Here is a 26,069-nt window from a genome sequence, read left to right on the forward strand (position 1 = left end):
TTTTCATAAAAACAAAGCAAAATGGTTTACAAAGCCAAAAGGAATGCATGAAATAGCTGGGGTTTAAAACCCCTTTACGTTATTTGTTGCTTTAGCATGAACCAACATGAACCACTGACATGCCTTAGTTAAGATTTATTTGTACCACAAAACATTTGTAGGATAGCAGTTGGAAAACTTGGGAATGAGAGAGATGGGGCAAAAAAACATATACAGTATAAACCAGATGCAATCCAGAAAAGTAATTTCATATTCCACATTTGTCTATGGAATTGTCTGAGAATTTTCTGCTGAACATTACTTCCAGGTTTATCACAGCGGTTCAAAACTAGCTATATTTAGTCACTGACCAGTGCCAGAAAGCACTACCAGACTATAGGATCATGGCATATTTTAAGTTTGATATCTCATCAGCCATCAAGGCCAGAAATAAATGCCTGTTATAATCAAAAAGAGTAAAAGCCTCAGACCTCCAAGATACATAAGGGATTTTTTTTCAGCTAAGTCATGAGATATCGACCTCAAAAATCGCATTATTCTGATTACCATTGTGTGACTGATACTTCCCAACCACCCCCTACATATTTTGATTTCAACATTTTAACATCTAATCTAAAAAATCCCACTAAAGCTAGTGAACCAATGTTTTATGTGGGGCCCCTGAGGCACTTCCACATGCAAATACCACCACCACATACCAAAAGCAAAGAGTCAGCAGTCAAGTGGCACTGAAAGTCGATGGGTATAAGAGCAAACCCCAAAAGGCTTTAATGCCAGATTCTGATCTAAATCACATCACTGTCAATTCAAAGTAATTGACTCCTGTGGATTTACATGAGTGGAAAGGAGATCCTAATCTTGTTCTTAACCTTTACCTTTGAAGTAGAGATGATCATAAATCCGGTTTTTCTATCCAACAGGAGAATGTCAGAATTTCATAACTTTCTTCAAAAAGGGGCAGGTAAAAATGTTCTGAGCAGCACTAACAGGCAACTATCAGGCACTTTAATTTTTATGTGTCTAATGAAAAGAAACCAACTGACTATACTTCTACAGATTAAAACTGCAGAAGTATATATAACCATCTCAAATGGTTTTGACAAGACAGTGTGTCCCACTGAACTGTGGGTCCCAAAGTCCTGAGCTGCTGCAATGGGATAGCCACTGGGGAGATGTGGAGCAGCACCAAACCTCATCCAGAGAGAAGGACAGGCACAGGACATGGCCACACTAGCTCTGATAGTGTGATGATAAGAGATAGATGATAAAATTCAGTCCTTCCAATCCTAGACTGAGCATTTCATTTCAACCTTTCTGATGAAAAAAGAATTTAAAAAAAAAGGATAAAAGACCAAAATCCAAACAGGCATATAGTGGCTGTGGGCTGTTACTGTGGAAAAGATTTCCATTCCATTCATTAGCATCTTCCAGTGCTAAAAAAGGCATCAAGAACTTGACTCTCTAGAGTGAGAAAAATCTCCTGTGAGGTAAAAGTTATACTAGAATTAAAATGCAAAATGAGAATAAGTGGGAACCAGGTGCCAATGCCAAGAGAAGGACTGGAGCCAAGCCCCATGTAAGGGGTTTTCCTGGAGCTCAGATCCTGCCCAAACACTTCTATCAAAGGAAACAGGAACATCATTTATTCTCTAACTGCAGGTGGAACATACGACAAGGTGGCAAATCTTCCCTCAGCCATCAAGAAGTGTTTGTTGACCTTCTATAATTTACTTTAACCATTGTTACATTGTTTTGGTCTAGGCTTCTGAAACTGCAAAAGCCCAACCAGCTGCAGCCTCCTGCAAGTGCTTCTGGCTGCACAACTCAACTCATCTCTGCGTGTGGCCGATGTGCCAGTTGGAGCTCGTTTTTGCTACTTAGGGACTGTTTGATTTTCACGGATCTACGCGCTTGGACCCAGCCAGTGCAGCCCTGACGCCTTCTCCAGCTCACCTGAAATGGGAGCTGATGTTACTGCTCATTCATCTCGGCTTCCTTTGCTCTCCCGAATATTTCTGATGGTTGCTAGGCAACTATTGTTGAATACATGCATGAGGCATTAATTGTCTGAGCACTTTAAAAGAGGAAAATTCTTTAAAACTGAGGACACTGTCATACCAAAAATAGGATATTTCCTTTATGAAGGGCAACACTCGTGGCTGGGAATGTTGATGGCTGCAGTATGTCAGAGGCTAGATGAGTCACCCAGATTACTCACATGCAGCGCAGCAAAAAGCAGCACCTTAGGAGACCTGACTTTATAATAAAGTTTTATTTTAAATTAAGTACTTCAGATCTAGTTTTATCTTTTGACTGCTGTCATTAGGATATCACAGTCCACATTTTCATGAAATTTATGGCATTGGGTCCAGCTGCTGTTACAGTGTTAGAACATACCAAGTGTATCAATTCACTACCTTCTAAACCCAACATGGCAGCAGCAAATACTCCTCTTCGCTACACTTCAAAGAGATACTGTAGTCTCACTGCTGATCCTAAGTGCTCTGTGCTCCTTACCCATAAATGTGGATTTCATTTTATAGGGTCTTTTTTTCCAAAATACATTCCAATGTCATGATCAAGCTCTAAAGACAGTAAACACAGACTTCCATAAATTGACTTAAACTTCTAAACTAAGCAACTGCAAGGATTTGCAGCTAGATAATTTTTAGGGGGTTTTTGTTTTATATCAAACCCATCTCTACCATAACTAAACATTCACAATGTACATGTATTCATCTTAATTACAGGCTGCCTTTCAAAACAACCAGCACAAAAAATCCCCTGAAGAACCATAATTTTTTGGTAAATCAGTTGAAGAATTATGGTTCATTGCAAAATCAGGATTCTATAAAAGAATGAGGGCATCTATAATGCTAATTTTGTACCTGGTATTCTGAGCTAAGAGCTGCTCAAGATCCTGGGAATAATCCTTTCCATTTTTCAACCTTGTGCTCTACCTCCGTGAAAGCATGTAATGGGACACAGGCCCAACTCAGCAAAGTTCAGCTGAGGTTTGTAAGATTTGAAGATGAAGGGACTTATTTAATCAACGAAGTGAAAAGTAGAATCATCAGCACCTACTCAAAGTGAACGTGCCACCCCACACCAAAGAGCTGTTTTTCCACTGGGAGTTTAACTTGTACCACAGTTGCAAACCCAGAGTGAAACACGGGAGGGAGATGACAGAGCTGGAAGGTCGCACAGGATCTCTGCTGAAGCAGCGGCAGTGTCTGTGAATGTCACCCGTGTTAGCAGGATGATCACCATTAGCCTTTTCACATATTCTCTTACCCTTTCTGTGGCCTGAAACTGCTGATTTCAAGTAAATTCATTCTCTTCTACTATTCACTTGTTGCTAACACCTGCTTTTAAATTAACATGCTCTTTAAAGCTATTACACAGAAAGGTAAGGTGACTGGAGATGTCTGTGAAGGACACCAGGGAAGACTCATGGAGTCAGTAATGTAAATCTGTAGATGATCCTGGATTATGTTGTTGCACATTTAAATGAGATGCTACTCAGTTACATTTTCCATACTTCACCTGAGCACACAGCCCTTCGTAGAAGTTACTGAAAATGGCCTAAAATTGACCTAAAATTCTCCCTGAGCTGATCTTCCCAACAGAGAATGGGCAAGGGACTGACCAGCCCTCAAGAGACCAGAGCAGAGGAACGCGCTGCCCAGTCAGTGCTCTGAGACAGGGAAGTGCTCATGGTGGATGGAGTCGAGTAAGGAGAACCAAGGGGACGTGGGGCATCAACAGCCACCACCGTGTATCAGTGAAGACAATGATATTTAGCTCCTAGCACACCAGCTTCCTCCTAGCACTCCAGTTCCTCAGTCTCCAGTCCACAGAGCAGATGCAAAGCTCTGCCTTGTCTAAGTAAGACTGCAAGCAAGTTTTCTGGAGGGTTTCTTTTATTGTATAATGGACACAATATCCAAGCACAAAGTAGCCTTTACTGGCCCAGATGCAACAAATTACATATATTAACACAGTTAACAGTTTTTAAGGCCAGAAGGAATTAGTAGGATATTAGTGTCTTGTTTACCTTCTGCAGATACTGCCTATAAACAGAATGACTACTGGATGAAGACTTCCTTGAGTAAGGATCATGTCTTTTGGAAATCACTCTTGATTTAAAGGATTCAAGAAAAAAAGAACCTATGCTCCTAGCTAAGTTGTTCCCATGGTTAATTAATCCTCGCTGCTAGATAACTGTGCCTTAGTTTCAGCATTAATTTATCTGCCTCCACTTTGAAGCACAGGGTCCTGCTATGTGTCTGTCTGCCAAATTACAGAGACCTCTACTGTCATAGGTCTTCTCCTTACGGAAGTACTAAAAGACTGTGACCGGGCCCCTTCTCAGTCTTCCCCTCTCTGCACTAAACGGATTGACATTCTTTAGTCTTCCACTTAAAAGCAGGTTTTCTGTACCACGAATTGCTTTCTGGGTCCTTCCTTAACCCTGTCCAGTATTTCAATACAATGTGCAAAGCACAGGCATCAGAATGGGGCACGAAGTTGAAAGCAGGGGAAAAATCTCTCTAATAAACTCTTCCTGCTCTTCCATGTTCCTCTGCAGCTCACAGTTCAGAATAATACACTTGAGTATTAGCAGTACAGTTATTCCATGAAATCATATCACCCTTTTTGCAGAAAGCCATCATCATTTGACTGACTTACCAAAAACGTTAGCTCTTAGGGGGTTGATAATGATTTCCTCTAGCATTAGATGCAGCAGCAGTAACACCTCTCTACTACTTCTCTCTATTCCCCTACTTATTAGTCCAAGAACCAGGTTTGCTCTCCTACTCTAGTCAATTGGTCATCTATCATTACCTTCAAGTAATTTATGGCATTAAGACCAACACAGCCGCCCTGAGGCACACAGAAATGCTTGTCTGATCACTAAAAGCACAAGATACACCTGTATCTAATAACAAGGCCCAAACTTCAGCTGAAATGTAAATTATCACCGCTTCACTCACCTTTGGCCCATAATGGACAATAGAGCAATTAAAAAACCACTACGAGGTTGTAATTGCCAATGATAAACCTACAAAAAACCCCCAAAAAACCAACAAACCACCACTTTTTTTTTTTTTTTAATTTGCCTTAATTTCAGTACTTATGTATAAAAACAAAGTCCTAGCAAGAAACTACCAGCACCACTGGCTATCACTGGGAAGATGGATGTTCACACTGTAAAGCCTCGGTACTATCTCCAGTGGGCACAAGCAAAAAGGGATTGCTGAGGTCTTTTAAGCTGTTTGTGTAAACGACAAACTAATTCACATATTGTCTGTGATCTGTCTGATTAGGTTTATGAAGATGCTGACAGGCAATGAGAACTTAGTTAAACAGAACTCATGTCAATAGAGAGAAAAAGCCCTCCTCTGGATCCCCCCTAATGGCCTCACCTGATTTCAGAGAGAGTAAACTATAGCAAGAATTTTAATGACCTATTTTGCCTCTTTCGCAATTTGATTTAAAAGCAAATTCACAAAAACCTGGCCACGTGGAATTTAAATTCTGCAGAAGTCTCACCCACCAGCAATTACTACTGCAGAGTTTAAAATTTTAAAACAAACCCAAACCTGAACAAAACACTATTTTCAATTAATTTTCTTACTCTGATTTCTCTCCACATTGCATCATCTCCCAATTACTGTGATTTTGCTGAGTGTGCCAGTTTCTTAAAGACACAGCTATAAAATGTATGGACTAATTGTTGAGCAGAACTGAAGAGCTATTAAAACTGCAATAGTACAGCACTTCCAATGGTAGTCTATTATTTCTACATGATTGGTTTTGTACAGTCCAACTCATGCAGTGAAACTCTTAGATAAATTAACTCCTTCGTTTTGACATAAACATCAAAGGGGGAATTAAAGGAGAATGAACATTATTTTCTGCTGCTATTTTAGACATACTGTTCATAACATCCATGCACGTTCCTGGAAAGTTACAAATTATTTAAATTGAGAAAGCCATTTGCTGTTTTATCAAGTCTGTAATACATAAAATTTGGCTCCAGAATTATCTCATTTTCCCATTTCACGTTTCCCTGTCATCTACACGGCAGAGCATGTTTACAGAACTTTATAACTATAATATACAATTCAGTCATTTCTAAACAGCACTGTAAGAGTAAGTCTGAAATGTACACATTTTAAAGATTTCTTAGTGAACACCAAACCCTTTCCCAGCTGTTTTAAATTTTGAATCTCCCAATAAATGAATAACGTACTAAAAAAGCAAACAAGATCTGACATTATTTAGTCTAAGTTTCTAAAATGGCATAACATCTGTAGCTAAAAACAATTTTGAATAACTATATTTAACTAGAGCAGTATTCTATTATTCATAGCTCATTTTCCTTACAGACTAGGGGACTTAATGTGGTGTTCAAACATTTCAAACATTTCTTTTAATTGTTTAGTCCTTCCAACAGCCACAAAAAGGGGGAAAAATGTTCACTCATATCTTTTATATATATTCATGTGACCAACCCATGATCTCAGTTAAGTGCCACAACTGTTCATTAACACACATCACAGCCCCCCAGTCAGCACTGCGAGCTTTGAAACCATGCCAGGAGCAGGGGCTCAACAAATGGCACTTTGACCTTTTCACTACTAACTTCAATCTTCATTAAAATCTCTACGAGGTCAGCTCTGTCTCCCTCTTTTACCATCTTTTATGGGCTCCCGAAATACCGAATATTCATTCATTAAACGGAAAAGTTTGTTACATTCTTACGTAAGGATAGATTCCCCTTTCAGATGCAATCGGTTTGTGAAACGCCTTTGATTGAAAAAGAGAACGAAACGCCCCCTCCCCCTGCCAAACAACTCTAAATTCAGATTGCTCACTCATTTCCAGGGAAATCAAGCATGCTGCCTAATATTAAAAAATCTCACGGCATCCAGGCAAGTTTAACTCCATTTTATGTTCCCCTTATTAAATTTCACCCTAGCAACATACGAAATGCTCACCCTGCTCTTTGCTCGCTGTTTTAGTTTCATGTTTGCATCTTCACATCTTCAGTCTGTGCATTTACAGGGGGACAGAAAACTGATTTTTTTTTGCCCAGCAGGGTTTCAGTTCCTTACAATAAAGTCACCAAAACCAGCAGTCCCATGGAGAAAAATGCAACTAGAGACAAATAGAGGCTTTGATCATTTTTATGGTGCTCAAACACAGATTTGGGGGTGGGGGGAAGAGAGAGAAATCATGTAATCATGTCTATTTTTTTCTTTTTTTTTCTTTTCCTACCAGTAATGAAATAATTATGCATTAAGAAAAAAAAGAAACAACAGAAAAAGTTCACGTGAGTCATTTATGTGTTTTCATTCTTTGTGTAAACTTTCTGGCACATCCTATATGCTTCATTTCTTGCTTTAAATAAGTAAGTGCTGGAAAATATGCACAGAATTTGGAACCAAGGGGAATGACACATTAATTTGAAGTTTGCTTTGTTTGCATTTTCCAAGTTTGAAATGAAACTTCAAGGAAACCTAAAACTCTCCTGCAACCTTTAATTTCTCCCCCCAGCCTGCCCCCACTTCACCCACGGATTATCTAGAAGGTATAAACCATTCATTTAAGGGGCACAGTGAAGTATCATCATTAGGTGGCTTAGTTGCCTGGGATACTCCTATCAGCCTGACCAGTGGGGAACCTCCCAAGCGTGAGCTCCGAAGGGGGAAAAGTAAACAAAGTAATGAGTAACAGTTACGGCTCCTTAAAATGTGTACATTAACCTCGCTATTGGGAAACTATTTGCTTTTTAGAGGCAGAACCCTCTGATTGAAATAATGATAAATATTTTGGAAATTCCTTCTGAAGCCAAAATGAAATTACCCAAGTGCGCTCCCAGAGAACAAAGCTTTTTAGTGTACCTTCAAATGAATTCAGGTAAGTTTACAAATGGCCTATACCTAAAAGACCATTAACTAAAATTACATTTGTTTTTATTGAAAGACAGCCTCAAGTGCTGACATGTAATATATGACATGTGATACATAATAATACTCTTAAACCAGTTCTGACATAATATCTCCCTAGGCATAATAACCACAAATGACTGCTTTAGTTAAGAACTAGCCAGAAGCAAAATAGATCCACGTAAAAGTAGCTTTAACCATAAATACCTCAACAATATTTTATGTCACTTTGTAAAAAAGTTAAAGGAGTCCCATAATAATTAACAACAAAAACTTCATGTTCTTTACTATTGTATGGTGGTTGTGAAAGGTTATTTCATAGTCCCGCAGATGCCAATGCTGTAAATTATGCAGGCACCAAGAAGCATTAAGGAGAAATAATAGCAATTTAAACTAAGGCTGACGTAATTCGTGATAAACAGTCACTGGAAAATATTACAATGTTGTCTTTTTTGAGTGGGTTTAATCAGAAGAATGTGACCATATTCTGACATAAACCACTTCACTTTTCCATTATACGGGAATGGGAATGGGGGCCCTTCCCTGGACACAAAGGTCTCCCATGCTTGCTGCCACTGCTGAGCCCTAGAACCTCAAGGATGCTGCTTGCCAGGTTTGGGATGCTGGTGGACTGAAAATTCTGAGACAGCTCAGGAGTCTGGGCAGGCCTGGTGGTCCAAGGGAGGCACCAAAACCAGGGGAACACATACTGTAAAATCGATGGCTCCAGACATGAGAACATCTATGATGGTCATTGCTCACGTGCACCATGAATGTAGCTTAGGTTACTTTTCTCTATAATCACAAGTGATTCTGACAGCTGAATTGCAAAACTAACCATCGAGTGGAAATCTTATACAGGAGGAGTTAGTAATTTATATCTACAATCATTTATTGCATGGACACCCATAAAACAGATGCGTGCGTAAGAGATGACAAAAGACACGCGATGAGTTACATTTATCAGGCACAGAAGAGCAGCTCACTTGCAAACCCTTTGTTTGCTGGAACTGTACATTCGATTCTCTGCCAAACTCTGGCTGGTAAAACATGTAAACTCCACAACACCATCACATAGTCAACAAGTTAAAAATTAAAAAGCAGTTAAAAGTGCCAGTGAGAAGTGGGCACACCCAGGCTCTCAGCAGTGCCACGGGCCCTCGTAGCAGCGAGGACATCTCACCTCCCATCCCGTGAGAGCCCCAAAGCTGTCCCCGCCCAGGCCATCCTGGACACCCCACGGTTCACAGCCCTGATGCCTCCTCAAGCAGCCAGGTCACAGCCACACACGCAGCACCTGGCCCTCCACTCAGCATCTGCTGCCTTCCTCAGGGCAGCAGGAACATGCAACACAAATTAAATCAGTGTCCTTCATAAAGGAGTTCTGATTATAAAGTGAAAAATAATCTATCTTAATATTTATCCTGGTTACAACTGTGGTTGCTAGTGAAAATGCACTTAAAAAAAAAAGAGTAGAAGCTAACAGCATTTGTTTCTATTGAAGTTCTTGCAGACAGGAAGGTATTTTATCTTACTTTACTACACTTTACTCATGTTCACTTAGCTTGCTGTTAACATTGGGTGAGATTCTGTCCTTGGTTAACTGGTGAAAATCTTGAGTAACAGCCACAGAAGTGGATCGAGTTATGTTGGATTTACGCCACTAAGTAAGGCAGAATGTGACCCCTTATCAGTGCCTTTTTGCTTTGAGTATACAAATATTTTATGCATTTCAATGAGTGACAGAATGCAAAACTTGCAAATATTTATTTTTAGATGTATGGGGAAAAAGCAATTAGAGCTAAAAATGTTAAGAATGAAGAAATCACTTAACAGAAGCAATTATGTTGGGCACATAAACAGCTCTGCCTTCAGACATTTTATTCAAATGCTGCAGAGCACATTAGAAAATATCAATTGTTTAAAAAAACTGCAAGTATTTTTTCATAACTGAAAAATCAATCATTATAAACAACATCTGGGGATCATTAATATCTTGCTTCACAGTTGAATTATCAAAATAAGAAAGAGGTCTGACCAGAATCCAGAACATTTCCAGATTTGCTTTTTCAAGCTAAAAGCTTATGTTTGCACATTTGCAGAGGTGATTTGGGAGGGAAGAGGAAATGTACATTTATCTATATTGTATATAGCACTATTATGCATTAATCGTTACTTCCCCTTCAGCTATGTCCTGTTTTTGTTTTGAGAGACCTAAAATTTGAAATATTTAGCTAAGCCACCCTGCCCAGGACCTTGGAAAAGATTTGCATATTTTTCAGACTGCTGGAGATGCCACCGTAAAGCTCCATCTGAGGAGGTCCCAGTATCCACGCTAATAAAAAGTCTCCTTACTCTTCCTATTGCATTTCTAAATGCTTTAAACATTCCAGTCCGTGTAGAGAAGCACTAACATCAATCCCACTCTAACATCACATCTGTATTAAAACAAAGAAGCCCGAAGCATCTATATGGAAACTTCTGTTTTTCTGAATTTCACTGATATAAATTATCCTGCAGGTAGCCAAAACAGTCAATAGCAATAATGGTGATACTTCATATCAGCTGAAAAGCATTAAAAAAACACCCATACAAGCGTAAGTACAAACTTTGTACTAGAGCTAGTTTAAAAAGAAAAGCCAACTTTGAGTCTTTGACTCACACAAATAAAGTCACCAACAAGAAAACTGTATTTCATTTAGACTGGAAACATTCTTTTGTCTTTTTTTTTTTTTTTTTTAAGTCTCATTCCCTGCCAAGGTTTTATTTTGTTATGTTTTTCCCCTAAACAACTGATTTTATCTGTGAGTCACAAACTTCTGTAAACTGAGATGCATAATGAGAAGACAGACCAAATTTCAGCTATACCAGGACTAATGGTACCATTCTATACCCTGAAGTCATCAGCTTTCATCCCACACAATTTTTCTGGCACATGACCTATCCCTAAAGAGTCCTTTCTCCTTCATGGCGCTGTCCTGCCATGGCTTCCCTGGTCAGTGACAAGACAGAAGGTAAGTCCTTTTGAAATCGTTGGCTCAGAAACACCAGTGCCTGGGAGGACTGGTAAGTCACCCCTCATTCCTAACCACTCCTTGCCAGTTCTGGAAGTGAGAGAAACTGCTTTCTTCATTGTTTTACAGGGACAGATGACTTATTGAAGGTTTGGAGGTTTGCTTTGTTTTTAATGTAGATTAATTTTCCCCTAGCAAGTAATATATCATTGAGTTTGGGCTAGGGAGAGGGGGGACTGCAATGCCCTTTTACACACAGTTTTTTTTCAATGAGAAATTCCTGTTGCATTGCTCGTGATATGGTAAAATGAAGGCTTAATTTTTCAGAGGAAAAAATTATATTAATACCACAACAGGATGTAGTTCTGTCATTCTCTCACCTTTTTGGTATGAATTTTTTTATAAAAAATTGGCCTTTATATGTAAAATCAAAACTTAACCTTCTTTTGGGGGTGAGCATATGTTTACAGTACCCCAGAGACCAAACAGCTTGTTTAATGGCATACTGGACCCAGCATGCTGTAAAAATAAGGATTCAAAACTTATCACATAGATTTTAAAAATCGAGAGGAAATGACTGTATTTAGTTTTCTCTCACACTCCTGTTTATAGAAAAAGTAACCCCATGCTCACAAAACGAAAGACAGACTTCTGGTTCATCTTTAGCAGGTAGGATTTATAATATTTATCTAGCAAAGCCCCATGATAAATCCCTCTGTGAGAGATTTGCACCTGGTGAAGCTGATGGAGCCGTAGAAATCCATCATCACCCAAGCACCTGAATCCTGATTCTAAGCTGCACGCCTGTTCCCACTGCCCTGTGAGTCCCCAGGCCTGAAGGAAGTGGAGGTTGGGCTGACAGACACATCTGTGTTTTTGTAGGGCCCACATGCATTTGGCAACACAGCCCACAGCTGGATCACGAAGGATCCACACTCGTCAATGTGCCCTGGAAGTCACTCCATACCATGGAGCTGGCACAAGCCTGGTAGGACAAGTCACCTTCCTCAGACAAGCAAACATAAAGGACATGTGCTGCTCTAGCAACAAGTGCACACTGATTTAATGCCCAGTGACCTTCAGACAGACCTTCGGAACACTCACAGGCAGCTTTGCCTCCAGCTAGAGCTCTTTGGTCTGTAATGAAAATTATTAGGAACCTTGTTTTTTCATTCCTTCTCTCTTGCAGCATGTATGACCACACAGCAGATGCCAGTAAATTATATGCATTTACAAAAGTTATTCAGTAACAGTAACCCAAGCAGCTGATAAATGCAAAGGATTTTGAAAAATGTCTTGAGCTGAAGAGAAATAAATTATTCGTTTTCATTGTTCATGTTCATTTCATTATCCACCTGGACTGCTTCACCTCTAATTGCTCTTCTTTCAGGAGGGGAACACGTGTACACTCTGACTGCGGTCATAGCCAGGAACTTGGGCCATCGAGACATCCAAGCATGGTTTATGTCTTCTGCTTTCTGAACAGAAGCAAGCCTTTGAGCCTATTTGCATTCTGGAGGGGAACCCTCCAAGGCAGTTAGATTAATCAGTAGTTGTATTAACAAGAATGGGAGCAGGAGGCTTCCCACTCACAGCAGTCTTTCCTCTGTAAATGGAAAGCAAGTCCTTCCCTGGCAGGCTACAATGAGATGGATGCAAATGTTTGAGCCTTCCAGCTGCTGAGCTGTTTCCTCAGCTCCAGCAGCCCCCTAGATGGGAAGTGGTGGCACTCTGAAGCAAGGCAAAGGAGAATGAGAAAAGGACTGTGCAAGAAAATTGGTCCCGAATATTCCTGGCCAAACCCCTTGGGTATGTGCCATACAGCAGTGCACAGGCAGGACACAGGTTGGCACAGGCAGATGTGGTGTCAGCAGCAGCACTGGCTCTGGTAGCCCAAGCTGAAGCTGGAGGGGAAGCTTAGCACAGCCTGAGCCTTATGGAAGTTCTATGGAAACACAGAGAACATCCACCTGGGAATGCCCAAAGCATCGCAGCATCTCTTCCAGCCGTATCTGTGGGAGTTTACAGACAGCATCTACATACACCTTCTACTTTAAAAAGTCCCACACCAAAACAGCATTATTTATTGTCAACAAAACTTAATTTTTCTTCCTCATTTCCTGCCTTTTTTTTTTTTTTTGTTAAACCCTACAGAAGAGGGAAAAATAGGCAGGGAAGTATGAGAAGAAGTCAGAACAAAATGGTTTTTGTTATAAATCTATAATGAAAGTAAAGAGACTATTTCCTGGAAAAGCATTTCTCTCTATGAAAACTGCCTAACAAGGACAACAGCTGGGGCTCTCTGTAAAGGTGTTTCTGGTATCTCACTTGTGACATGCTGTATCTATTGCACAGTACTCCAACATGCAGAGAACGTGTAACACTTTCCCCAGCAGCAAGGTTTCTGAAGAAGACCTGGCATCCATATCAGAAACCAGTGCTTCCCACATAAAGACATCAATAGACTGTACTTCCTAAATTCTGTATTCACTTTAGAGTTGGGAAAATTTCAGGCAATGATGAAACACACGCTCCTATCTTGTTCCTTCTGCAGCCTTCTTTCATCTCTAAGGTAAAAAATAACCTTCAAATTAAATGTGTACTGGAACTCCTTACAGATACCTTTTCAGAATTTTAGTCACACGTCTGTAATCTGGTATCCCCTCAGATTTGACTGATAAATACCAGTGCCTTAGAGCAATCCATTTATCTACTGTCCCACCCTGCCTCTGTTTAGCCTTACCAGTCATTGCTTTCCACACGTGACATCAATCTACATGGTATCAATGTAAACTGTTTGTATAACAAAGTGTGGTACATTTTATTGTCCTGCCAGCAAGGAAATGGATAAAATAGTATTTTGCCTGTTGTCTTCAACAAAGGTAGTATAATTGACACTGTACATTTTGCAATACAGATAGGGAACCACACATTGGTCAGTTTTTTCTTCCTAACACAGCAGGGTTCACAAGTTTTACCACATCATTATTTTCATAACAAATACTTTGAAACAGTAGTTTTGTGGGGGTTTTTTTGTTTGGTTTTGTTTTTTGTTTTTAATAGGGATTTAAAAAAATCTGCTGCTTAAACCAAACTAAATTTTAAATACATATTATTCATTTCTATGGCTAAGGTGTCTGTAGCTCTGGTTTGATAATGAGATAATTGCCTTGCAAAGGTCAAGAGAATGGTATAGTTTGCTTTCAGAGACTGAACAAAGCACTTGCTATGGTTCACTAAGCATAGTTTCTGCATCACTCCGCATCTCTTTGATTCATCTATTACTAATAATCCATGATACACTTACATTATGGATCCAACTATTTCAACAAACCTGTAATCAAGGAATGACCCTGAATAAAATACTCCACAGAAAGCAGATGGTAGACTCATCAAACGCCTTCAAGCCTAAAATAACCTTTCCCATATAAAAAGGAGAGTCAATTAAAACTGAACTTTATATTCTAAGCTGGAGCTCAGAGTAAATAAAAATCAACATGATACTATTGTGTTTATTGGACCAAACTTCCAGGGCATTTAATTCATTTTTTTCACCGCCCCCACCCCCTAAGAGCAACCAACACTTTTATTCATAGTTCATTCAAAGCCTGTAATGTTTTGTGTGAGTGTGAGCAGACTTGACAGTTTGGGCCTGATCCTGAAAAAGCTTGACAGCACAAAACTAAAACTACTCCCAGCAGTCATGTGCTCCAGTGGCAATACCATGTGAGGAAGGCTCTCATCTGCCTGTTGGGAATGGAGTAGTAGAGCAGCACAGGAGCACCATCGTACAAAATGCCCCAATGCCACAGGTTGGGTCAGTGCTTCTCTGCCAAGACAACAAGGCCTGAACTGGGCACCAAGCTCATAGCCAGCATGCTTGAGTTTGGAAAAACAGAGAGAGGACTCTCCCATCACAGGAATCACTGAAGCCCTTCCCTCTCGTTCTCATTATTATACGTTAAAAGCATAACCAGAAATTTGCCCTCTAAGAGACCACAAGAGCTTCCTTGCAGAGATGTAGGGGTCTCACATAGTGGTGTACCCACCACTGTGCACACAGACTTTTCTAGCACTAGCTGCAGTGCTCATCCATCTGGTGATATGGGTAATAAAACTTCATTTCCCAGCCTGGGAACACTGCTAACGAAACTACCCTGCATCCATCACTGGAGTTACCCGGGCTGTCTACACGAGGTGCATTCTGCCACCCATTCGCAGCACATCCGCTGTCCTTGGGTCGATCTGACACCAAAAACAAAACGTGTGAAATCACCTGGCTGCTATCAAGTGTCAAATCTTGCAGTTCTCTCTGAAACACACCAGCTACAGCCAACATTTGTGCAGGGCCCTGGGAGCGTAAGCACGGCTAGTGAGTGCTCTGCAACAGCGACTGGATGCACAGGGACTCTCTCCTATTTTGCATTTTTTAGCATATTGCACCAATAATGACTTTTAAAAAACCCCAACGCACTTTGTAAAGCTTCTGGAAAAACATAGGCTATAGGTGAATCGTTAAGGTAGGTGAATTTCAAACCCAGACAAGGTATCCTTTCACTCATATCAAGTAACTGTGCTACATCCTCTACTTACGTAACGTATCTTTGTTTGTGATAAAACTGAAGTTGCAATACTGAGATCACCGGTGGCTAGAAGCCTTAAGTCTCAAAGAGGAAAGAGCACATTTGGTATTTAACATTTCAATCACAAATAGCATTGGTTCACTTCAAAGGAATCACATCTTCCCTTTGGAAACCAGTGGACACTTAAAAAGACACGTCTTTACTCGAGAGACGTAGAAAATAGTTGTAACATGACTTACCAAACTCATCACATATACTTTCATTTTCTATTAGGGTGGGGTGATCAAATGTATCCCGGCAATAAAAGATTTGGGGGTTCTTGCTTGTTACTGCAATGCCTCCAAGGGCTAAAACAAACTGGTCTGTTAGTATTGAGGAAGGCTTGTCCTGAATGCGCTTTAACATGGAACGGTATCGACAGTACTGGGGGTAGCTGAGAATCAGCAGGTTTGAATCTTCGTCATCCTCACCTGGAAAAACAGGAAAAAGAAAAACCTCTTAGTATGTCAGAAAAATAAAAAACTCAAGTATCTCAGAAAATGCACAGCCCGCAGTTCGGTCTTTTCTCAAGGCCTATCTTTTATAGCACAGTTTGGAAAGAAAGGTTAAATATAGAAATTTAAAGGCTAAAAATAGAAGCTTAAAGAAAGTTTATTAAAACAGCTTAATTTCTAGCTTTCTGTTCAGTTCTCCCATGCTTACTCACAAGGACTACCTGGATGAGCAAGAAAACACTGCTCTGCTGAAGCTGGCCAAGGGCCTGAATGAAAGCATTCTCCATACTTTGCCAACTTGGCTGCTTTGATAGAAATATTATCTGTCATTTTCACTCGGTTCCCCACACAGCTTTACTGCACTCATGTTTACAGCAGCTAACATCTTTTAAAAATAATAATATACAAGCCCCAGAGCATACAGCTATTAACTCTGCTTTGAAGTACCTGGCACTGGTACTACCAAGGGGCCCCTTGGCCAGGGAGGTGGGCTGGTCTGACCTGGTCATTGTTGCTAAACCGCAACAGGTGGAAGTAACTTTCCTCACATTAACTGCAAATGCAGCAGGACTCAATAAAACACCTACAGAGCATAACGAGCAAATGAATTTTAGAACAGCTGGTACTGCTGAAATGTGGGCTCAAAATGTAAAGCAATCTAGAGCTCAGACCTTTCCATTCCTCCAGGTTTTAGATGACATTATGGGTAAAGGCAGCAGATTTTGTAATATCACAATCAAGTGTCATCATATGATAACCAGCGGGAAACCCAAGAGCAAAAAAACCCAACCACGGATGTAAACATGAGAAATTTCTCATTTGCAGGTATGCAAGCCAGTATTTAACAGCACTTCTTCTTATGTTCATTTATCTCCTCAGAGCATGTCTTTCCAAGTATGCCAATAAAGACAAAGTAAGAGCATTCACTTTACCTTTTCTGCTGTACTCTGATAACTGAATAACTAAGCTATTTCTTCTTCCAGAGACAAAAGCTCTACTATTTAATCCCATTACCAATCCTGAAATCATCATTCTTACCCTTAAAGTAAAAATCACTTCAGACACTGAGAGAAATGTCAGATCAGTTCTCCCCAACTAAATACGATGGCACAACTCATCTAGATTCATGTGAGGCAACGGAAATGTTGACACATAAAAGGCTAAATTTTAAGAAGTCTCTGGAAGCAGATATATCACCTAGAATGTCATCACTGCAGACGAATGCAATGCCCAAAAAAAAAAAATCAACACGGCAGACGCACTTGCGAAGTACTGTTTTTACAAGCACAGCTCCTGAAAGTCATCACTTTTAAAAACTCAGAACTCTCCCCACCATTCTGATGTAGGTGGGGAGATAAAACAATTCGTGTAAAAAAAAAAAAAAGAAAAAAAGAGTATGAGTAATACATTTTGGTAAACAGCACTGACATTACTTTTCTAGGAAAATAAAATTTATGGCCCTAAACCCTCTTCTGGTCAATAAGGATGTGGTCATGCTTTTCTTCGTTTCAACAAGTATCCCATAAGCCTACACAACAGCACGATTGAGCCCACTGCTCCTGGGAATAAGGCTGTCCCTTCTTTATTAGGAAACTCTAAAAATCAGATCAGGAAAACTGTTCTAGGAATTAACAAGCACATGTTCCGTCCCTCAGCTCCTTCGAGAGTTTCACGTACGCCTGCCTGACAGTTATTACTACTTTATACCTTTGTGTAGATAGCAGTGAGCTGAATCTGTTGATCTGACAGCACTTTTCTTATGCCAGGATGTGGTCAGCTTTTTAAACAGGGTGTATATAAATGTATGTCCCACGTGCCTTTGTAGTAAACCATTAGTTTCTAGACAAATGTGCTGTAAGTCCCTGCACAGAATCACACAAACTTTGTACCCCTGACAACTGACGACTTAACTCAAACCCCTGGCATAAATTAAAATCAAGTAATTTTTTACAGGATCACTTTTATACATGCTTGTGCAACTCCAATGAGTACTTTATGATGCTTTTTTTTCCTTTTTTTCACTCCAGTTCAATAAATACATCTAAGAATGAACAAAGGCTGAATAAACCGAAGATTTGTTTAGTGAAAGGCAAATAGAGTGTTCCTGGAACAAAGACTTTATTCCTCAACCACGCCCACATGAAAAAAGAGAAATCAAAGTAGACCAATCCCTAATAAAATGAAAGCCCAAAGAAGAACTATTTTTTCCTTCCAGCAAAACCTAACACGTGCCATTTAATGGTGAGCTTAGTGACCATTGCCGAGTATTTTTCATAGATACGATCAGAAAGAGTTTACTCTTAGGAGAAGCAAGAGCTCAAAATGTGGATCACATTCTTATAAAATTAGGAAAAACAATGTAATTTCTAAAAATATTTAACTGAGATATTAGGGAATGGAGATGCTGTATTTCTGAATCTCATTTTAGCTTCAACAGACAGAACATGGTAAAAGATAATACCTACAGTATGCTGCTTGTAAAGCTCAACTGAAATTACTCTAATCCCATGCATATGGCATAATTGTGTGGTTTAATAACCCCCTCCAATGTCAATTTTTCATTTATTTTTATATTTCAGGCTGAAAACAGAGAAACTGTAATTAGGAAGCAAGGTTCCATCCCTGCCTTCCGAGCACTGCCTATATATGCATAGATGTAATCCAACAGTTCCCTTTGTGAGGGGTAAAGAGAGCTGGGATTTGGCACAGCCTGGCATTTATGTTGGATTACATGTTCTTCAAGTTGTCTTTGTAAGTAAGAGATGCATGAAATGCCAAACACAATGAATCTATGCAAGAACTGACTTTTCAAATCAGCACAACCATTTTTAATATGTAAGGCAAGACAATTAAATGCCCCAAAAGAAAAAAAAAATAAAGCCTGCTAAGAGCATGAATTCCTAACAAATCCATCTAGAGCCAGAAATATTTATGGAGAGACGAGAGAAATACAAAACTGTAACACTCTTTTTGTTTGTTTCAGAAACATCAGCCTATAATGTTATTGCTAACTGCTATAATCTACCCTCAACATCAGTAAGCATTTTTTTCTTTAAAAAGACCTTCACACCAGGATTTTATAGAGCTTGATGGAAAAACTATGCATGTTCCTTCCTGTACCTAATTACCTCAACTGCAAAAGCTGCCAAGTATTTTGCCCTTTAGTTCTTTTAATCGTATTAGTGCAAATGCATTTGGATGCCAACAGAAACAAACATTTAAAGATTTTTGCTTAAAAGATTCCAAATATGTACGAGGCTGGTGCTAGGAAAGCACACTCCACTTCTTCCCAGAAAGCACAGAGTTATTCTTGCAGAAGAAATATGAATTTGTGCCTCTTGTAAGACTAAATGTCTAGTTTCGACCCAATTTAAGTAAAATAATGTCAATATGAACTGCTCTCACAATGATTTATGCTACCTTCTGTTACTTTATTATATTAGACATTCCTTTCTCTAAGCTTTATACTTTTCACCGTGCTCCTAGCAACCACATAAAGGCTGAGCACCAACTTTATGCGCCTGGCACCCTTCCAGGCTCGACTGTTATTGATAATTATATTGAAGTTTCAATTTAATTGCTACTCTGTTGTGACACAGAATATTTTTTGCAATTAGGCTTTTCCCATTTTCTGTCCATTCATTTTTTGTATTTGTAAAAATGATTTCCCCACCCCCACCCCCAGAAAACACAAGCAGAACAAGGATACAGATAAGGGTCTGTACATCTGTTACTGTCATTACCAACCTGGTAATTGGAAAGGAAAAAAAAAATTCAAGAAAAAAAAATTGTACATATAATTTCTTGGAAGGTAAATTTCAGTTAAAGTGCTCTTTTTCTTTTTACAGTTATTCAATGATTTCCTGTTCTAATTGCAAGACATTATACAGAAAGTAATTTTTATAAAGGAAATGTACTAGAGCAGGAGCCTCACTTGCTTGATATGGTTTGAAATTCCAAACTTTTGCATCTCTTTTATCAATTCTCTGCTCTACCTTTGTGCAATATATTCTACCACAAATCTACCATCTCTTCTGAGGCAGTTAACACAAATGTATACATCAAAGGGGAAAACACACTTGCAGTTAAACTGCAGGGAAAAGAGTAAAAAAAAAAATCAATTTTTTCCTCCTCACTGTAGCTGGTAAGTTGGAGGCAAGCCAAGCCTTGGAGTGGAAAATATTAAAAAGTTAAAAAAAAAAAAAAAAAGCAAGCCTGATTAAAAAGCGAGAGAAGAGATATTCAGTTCTAAATCTAAATGAATAAGCCACAAACTATTTCATAAAAACATACTGTGACGTAAATTACACATCAGTATTGCACTGTTGTGGTTATTTTGAGAAATGGCTTGTACTGTAAGTCAGCTGGTAAAACCCCACCCTTAATGATTTTGTAATTCTCCATACAGCAATCAACTGGAGCAGTCATGAAATTGCCAAGAAGGAAAACAGACAGAGCTGTAGAGAGTTTGTAATAAAAAGATAATGTACTTTTAACATAACAGAAGTAGAAGATTGGTTTTATTAACTAAAAAAACTACTTAAAAGGTCCCAGGCTTGCCATTTGTTTTGATAAATGTTGACACAGATCTTCATAAGATAAGCAATGGAAGTATCAGGGGAACGAGATAAAATGGGACAATGCTTTGGTGTGTGGGTAGCAAATCGAGCAAGGGAGTTATTTGGAATACAGAGCTAAAATGAAGGAAGTTGCAGGCTCTGTCCGTCAGGCTCCTCTGCTGCACAGTGCCCTCACTGCTCTGCCTTCTTCCATTGCCCTCAGTTACTAAGGGGGTCTCCCAGAGGATTCACACATCATAATTAGTTTATCATTGCTTGTATGCATGGCTTTGACCACACCATCAATACGCCGCAGACACGGAGGTAATGGAGGATACATCTGGATGGCTGGAGGGATTGGGAATGGCAAGGTGAGCCGTGCTGAATGAATGTGGCTGCGACTCCCAACACGGAGCGTCTCCTGACTATTGCAGTGCATTGTTCAGGTGTCACTGCCCTCACAAGAGCCCCAGCAATCCAGTGGAGCACACAAGATGGGACTCAACTAATCTAATAACACAATTTTAATCTACAACAGTTGTGCAGATCCCTCTGAAGTCAGAGATCTCCTTTCAACCCGCTGTCTTCTAAGACATGGATCGACTCATTCTCTGGAGCTACTACTACCCCATCAATGACAACTGGCTTAGTCTAAAAGCTTTATTTGAAGATCAAATTAAGTGAGTGAAATGAATTCCACCTAAGTGACAAAGCAGTCTGCCCTATGCTGAAGTGGTGCTCCAAATGTGTGCTAAAATATCCCCTCACAGCTGATACGTTTGCCATCAAAATAAAAGAGGTTGATCTCATCTATAACAACGGCCTTTGGCTCTTCCAGCTCTTAAGATCTCTCATTCTACTCCTTTGGCAAAGAAACACAAGTGTAGATGAGGCAAAGACCCTACAAAACCAACGACTGCAGGTCAGACAGGCTCTGCACAGATCAGAGCTGCCCATTCTGATACAATCCCAAAGGGAAATACCAGTTTCCAGCAGACAGAAACAAACTTACCACACAACCACCTAAAAACCCTGAACCTCTCAAAAAGTCCAAAAGCAACGCAAATGGCAGAACAATGAAAGAGTAACCACAAGGAGGAAAAAGAAACTGGGTCTTTATGACCTCAAAATCTTTAAGAGGAATTATGCAATGAGAACACCTTGCCATATCCCAATCCAGTTATAATCTGCCAAACACCTCCAAATCACCCAGATAACTGCAGCCGGCCAAGAAGCAACAACAATCATCACCTACACTTCTGGGTACTCCCACGCAAGAAAGCATAGCTCTCCCAGTGAAATAACCTTCGTGGTCTCGAGAATTCTGCCTGGCTCCCTGCTTGACCACTTCTCACACTCAATTCTTTGTGCAGACACAAGGCTAAGAACCGCAGTAGAAATCCATGTCCCTTTGCACCAGGCTGCTCTGAAAGAGGAGCAATGGCTGAGGAGCTCAGGTAGCTGCATCATCATCGCAGTGCATGCTTCAGCACACCAATCCACTTTCTTCTCCAGTGGTTAGGGAAGACTTCTCAGACATAGCTCTTCCAAGACACTATGCCTTTTCATTCCCACGGTCTTTATTTGCTCTAGTAAAGCCACTTGATGTGCCTCAGCTGGCTAATTAATCACAAGACCGAAAAATATTAATCTAAGAATCGTATTTCTCTCACAGATAAATGCAAATACAGTAATGATTTAGCCACATGAGATGGGACAGGAAATCTGTGGGTTTGGGTTTAAATAAATTTGGGTGAATTATTGACACAACAGGGATACCGCTTAGGACCCGTTCTACTCATCCTTGCTTTGAGAACCCCCCTCTATTTGAATGCTAATGCAATCAAGAACAAAGGCAAGGGAACACAGTGATTACATTTATGTTTACCAGATAATGATGATGTTAACAAGTTGCCTGTAATTCTGACATGGACATTTGCCTGCTTGATTTTGCTTTTAAATTGATCAAAAGGCAAAAGCCATTTCTGCCAATTCTGAGAATAAAATGTGCAGTCTTTCTGCATGTGTCAGATATTTCTCCCCTTTCAAGGAGGAGACAGAGCTAATTCTCAGAATTTTGTGCCACTTCCCCAGCCCTCTTTTTTCTGTCACAGTGCCAGCAGAGCATCAGCCGTTCAAAGAATTCCTAAGATTAGTTTAACATTTGAAAGAAAGAGAATACTTACAAATCTACTGGAGATTGAAACTACTGTTCAACCGAACAGCAATACAGTCATTAAAAAAAAAAAAAGACAGCACAGTCTAAAATGTACTTAAAGCACATGGCTGAAGAACATTTTACACTCAGTTATTTGGATCTGAGTTGTTCTATTCCTACTTAACAGGGACAGAACCAGGTATGTTGACAGATGACTGACAAGTATGTCTGCATAATCAAAACTTCTATAATATTTATTTCACTAAATCACTTTAAATTCAGATCATAAATCCAATTTTTGAAAAAGACGAAAGAAATTTAATACTGAAAAAGTTTCCAACCAGGCATTCCACATCCTTTTTCAAACTCTAATCTTATATTCAGCTCCTCATAACTGCAGCTCCAACCCTGCGCTCCCAAGATCCTCCTGTGCTTTAGGAAGTGCCTCATAAACCTTATGAGGTGTTTCTAGACTCAAAAGAAGAGTGACTGACAATCGTCATTTCCAGCTTTTATATAACCCTTCCATCCACAGGCCTCAAACTGCTTTATGGAGATGAGTAAAAATTATTATCCCCATTACACAGAGAGAGAAACTGAGACAGAGAGAGCTTAAAGGATTTATTCTACAGCATCAAGCAACTTAAGAGAGCAAGGCAGAGAGCAGAAATTCTTGTTGGGGGATTTCTGGGTAAGTGAGAGATCCCTAAGTTTCCTAGGAAGAGAAGTGACTGTCTCTGGCCACCCCAGCCAGCCTGCCTGCCTCCCCCAGAGACAGGGGACAGACCAGGCTGGTCCATGTTGAGGCTTCTCTCCTACCACAACCGTTTCCCCTGTCCCGCACGATTCCAGTCACTCCTTCATTTTATTTAGCTGCTGCCCAGCTGGGATTATCCTTCCCCTTCAGGAAGGGTTTTCAGAGCAGCATCCTCCTGCTAGACGCAGGTGACTGCCGTTATGATGGCTGGAGGAGCACGAGGAAAGCAAGATGATGATGGGGATGTGGCCAAGTTCAGTGCTGGGCTGTGAAATTGACTCCCTGCCTCCCAAAATTTCCTTCTTTCCTTACTCCTGAGGTCAGAAGCGTGGGCCAGCCCATGTCCAAACAGCCTCGGATGGCTACAGAAAACCACTCTGATATAAAAGGTTTTTAAACTGCCCTATTAGCTTCCTAAAGCAGATGGAGATGGGGGGAAGGGGGAGATTGACTGTAGAAGGGAGCACATGCTGCCTGTCCTCTTGAATGTTCTGGGTCATGTGGACCATTCAGGTTGAATGTGCATCAGCTTTAAAACAAGTATTTATCCTGGTTGTCGTGGTTACTGATAAGCAGCTTCAATTCTGCTGATAACAAAAAGAAGAAAGAATTAAAAAGGGGAGGGGAGCTGAAAACATAATTTGGTAATATGACGAAGCCAAGAAGAGGAATTAAATCACATTAAACAAGCCAATTGTACTGTAAATGGCTCTGCCTCTGTATTTGCTTTTAAATCATCTAAGGCTCTAACATGGCAGCTGCTTCAGTTTTAACAAACAAACAGTAAAAATCCCTTTTAATAACGAAAGGAAATAATGATATACTTTGCTTTAGCTGAATTCAAACATAATTTAATTTTTCCTGAGGTGAGATTTGCACAGGGAACAATCAGATAATAAGTGTTATCATTCTCACAGACAAAACTGAACCAGTACTTTGCAATTCAAAGTGCTATTTAATGCACCGTTTTCAGCAATCTCTGAACACTATCCAACATACCACTGAACTACGCTTCAATACTTACACATAAAGCCTGATCCTGCAGATACTTGAGCAAGGGGGTTATGCTACAAACACAAGTACTTCCACTGCTGCTGAGGCTGAAGTTACACATTCTCTACAGCACCTTTGTGGGGGGGGTCACATCCAATAACTTACCCTACAGCACCTTCTCATTATCTGTATCATTATTACTACTTCTATGATTATGTGTCTTGGTCTCCCTTTCTGAAGTGTAGCACTGCACAGAGAAAATACTGGAGGATGAAAAACTCCACTCTTGCAGAGAAACATGCAACTAGAGCCCCTGGCAAGAAAGGGGCACACATTTGTACAGCGATGATAATGAACCGCTGGAACAACGAGCTCAAAGACATAACAGCTTCCCCAATCCAGCGCTCAGGACTGAACTGTTTTTTTCTCAAGATATTCTCTGGACTGATGAATTTTAAATTTGTGGTTTGTTATTTGCCTTCTGTGCTGAAGAGGCCCATGACGAATCCATACTTGTGTGGGAAAATTCTAAGGTATGAAAAACTGAAAAGAAGTGGAAAGTCAATGAGAGTTAAACTGAGCTTCTGGGCTTAATATCAGAGTAGCTAGGTCTTCTGTCATCTCTCTTTCAGCTCCACACACCATTCAAAGACAAATGAGAAGCAAATGCAGCTTTACTTATAAGGGACTGTTTCATCACCTCTTCCATGTAGCAGAATCAACCGCCTTCATTTTCCATTGCACCCAAAAGTATGAGTCAAAAGCCTTATTTTGGTGTCTCACACGAGGCCCTTTCACTATCATTCTGAAAATTCGGAGGAACTGCGCCCTCCCTGAAATAGCAACGGCAGAAGCTGCCGGTCCCAGAGCTGTGACACGAGGGGTGGAGGGTGGAAATGGTCCAGTGATTTAAACAGTTGAGCTCTGCTTTTGACGTTTATGCCCTCTTTGAAACCCTTAATGAAGTAACAACCCCGTTAATTCTGGCAGGGTATTTAGTACACATAAAAACTGCATTATCTACTATTTACAATTTACTACACACGAGCAGTATCTGGCTCTGTATAAAAATAACAAGCTCACTGTAACCCTGTGCTCCCTAACCATACTGCTGATTTCTTTGACACATGGAGAAGTGAGAATAATTACATTTTACTGAGTGTGCCTCATTACACTAAGTTAAGATTTCCAAAGCTGCAAAAATATGCTTTTCAATTTCGCTTGTTTCTAGCATTTCGCTCTGAAGACAGTTAGTAAAACCTTCAAAAATTATCATCAATATGGACAAAAATTGTACCCTTCTCATGTGGACATTTGACAGAGGGATAATAGGGTCTAGAAACACAGTCAGACGTTGCTTTTCTATTTAATGTTTCCTTCTGTGCCAAACATAATATAACAGACAAGTGTTAGAGAGACATGCAGGGGGGAGTCTGAATAGAGAGCTTTAAAAGAGGTCCTTAATAGAGAAGCTTGTATGCTTAGTCTTCAACAACATTCAATAGCAATTTATTTGCAGCCATTTTCTCATGTAACCTTTCACACGGGAGCAG

The 26,069-nt window shown here is 40.0% G+C and overlaps 1 protein-coding gene across 4 annotated transcripts in view; it reads right to left on the reverse strand.

The window, feature by feature from the left end:
• The window catches only part of ARID5B (AT-rich interaction domain 5B), a 117,577-nt gene that overhangs the window by 54,915 nt on the left and 36,593 nt on the right, over positions 1 to 26,069 (reverse strand). For all 4 annotated transcript variants that reach the window (XM_064662362.1, XM_064662364.1, XM_064662363.1 and 1 more), the window contains one exon: positions 15,795 to 16,025. In XM_064662362.1, coding sequence (XP_064518432.1) covers positions 15,795 to 16,025 — 231 coding nt within the window. The remainder of the gene's footprint in view (positions 1 to 15,794; positions 16,026 to 26,069) is intronic.

Source organism: Pseudopipra pipra, chromosome 8, assembly GCF_036250125.1.
Source record: "Pseudopipra pipra isolate bDixPip1 chromosome 8, bDixPip1.hap1, whole genome shotgun sequence".
Taxonomy (NCBI): Eukaryota; Metazoa; Chordata; class Aves; order Passeriformes; family Pipridae; genus Pseudopipra; species Pseudopipra pipra.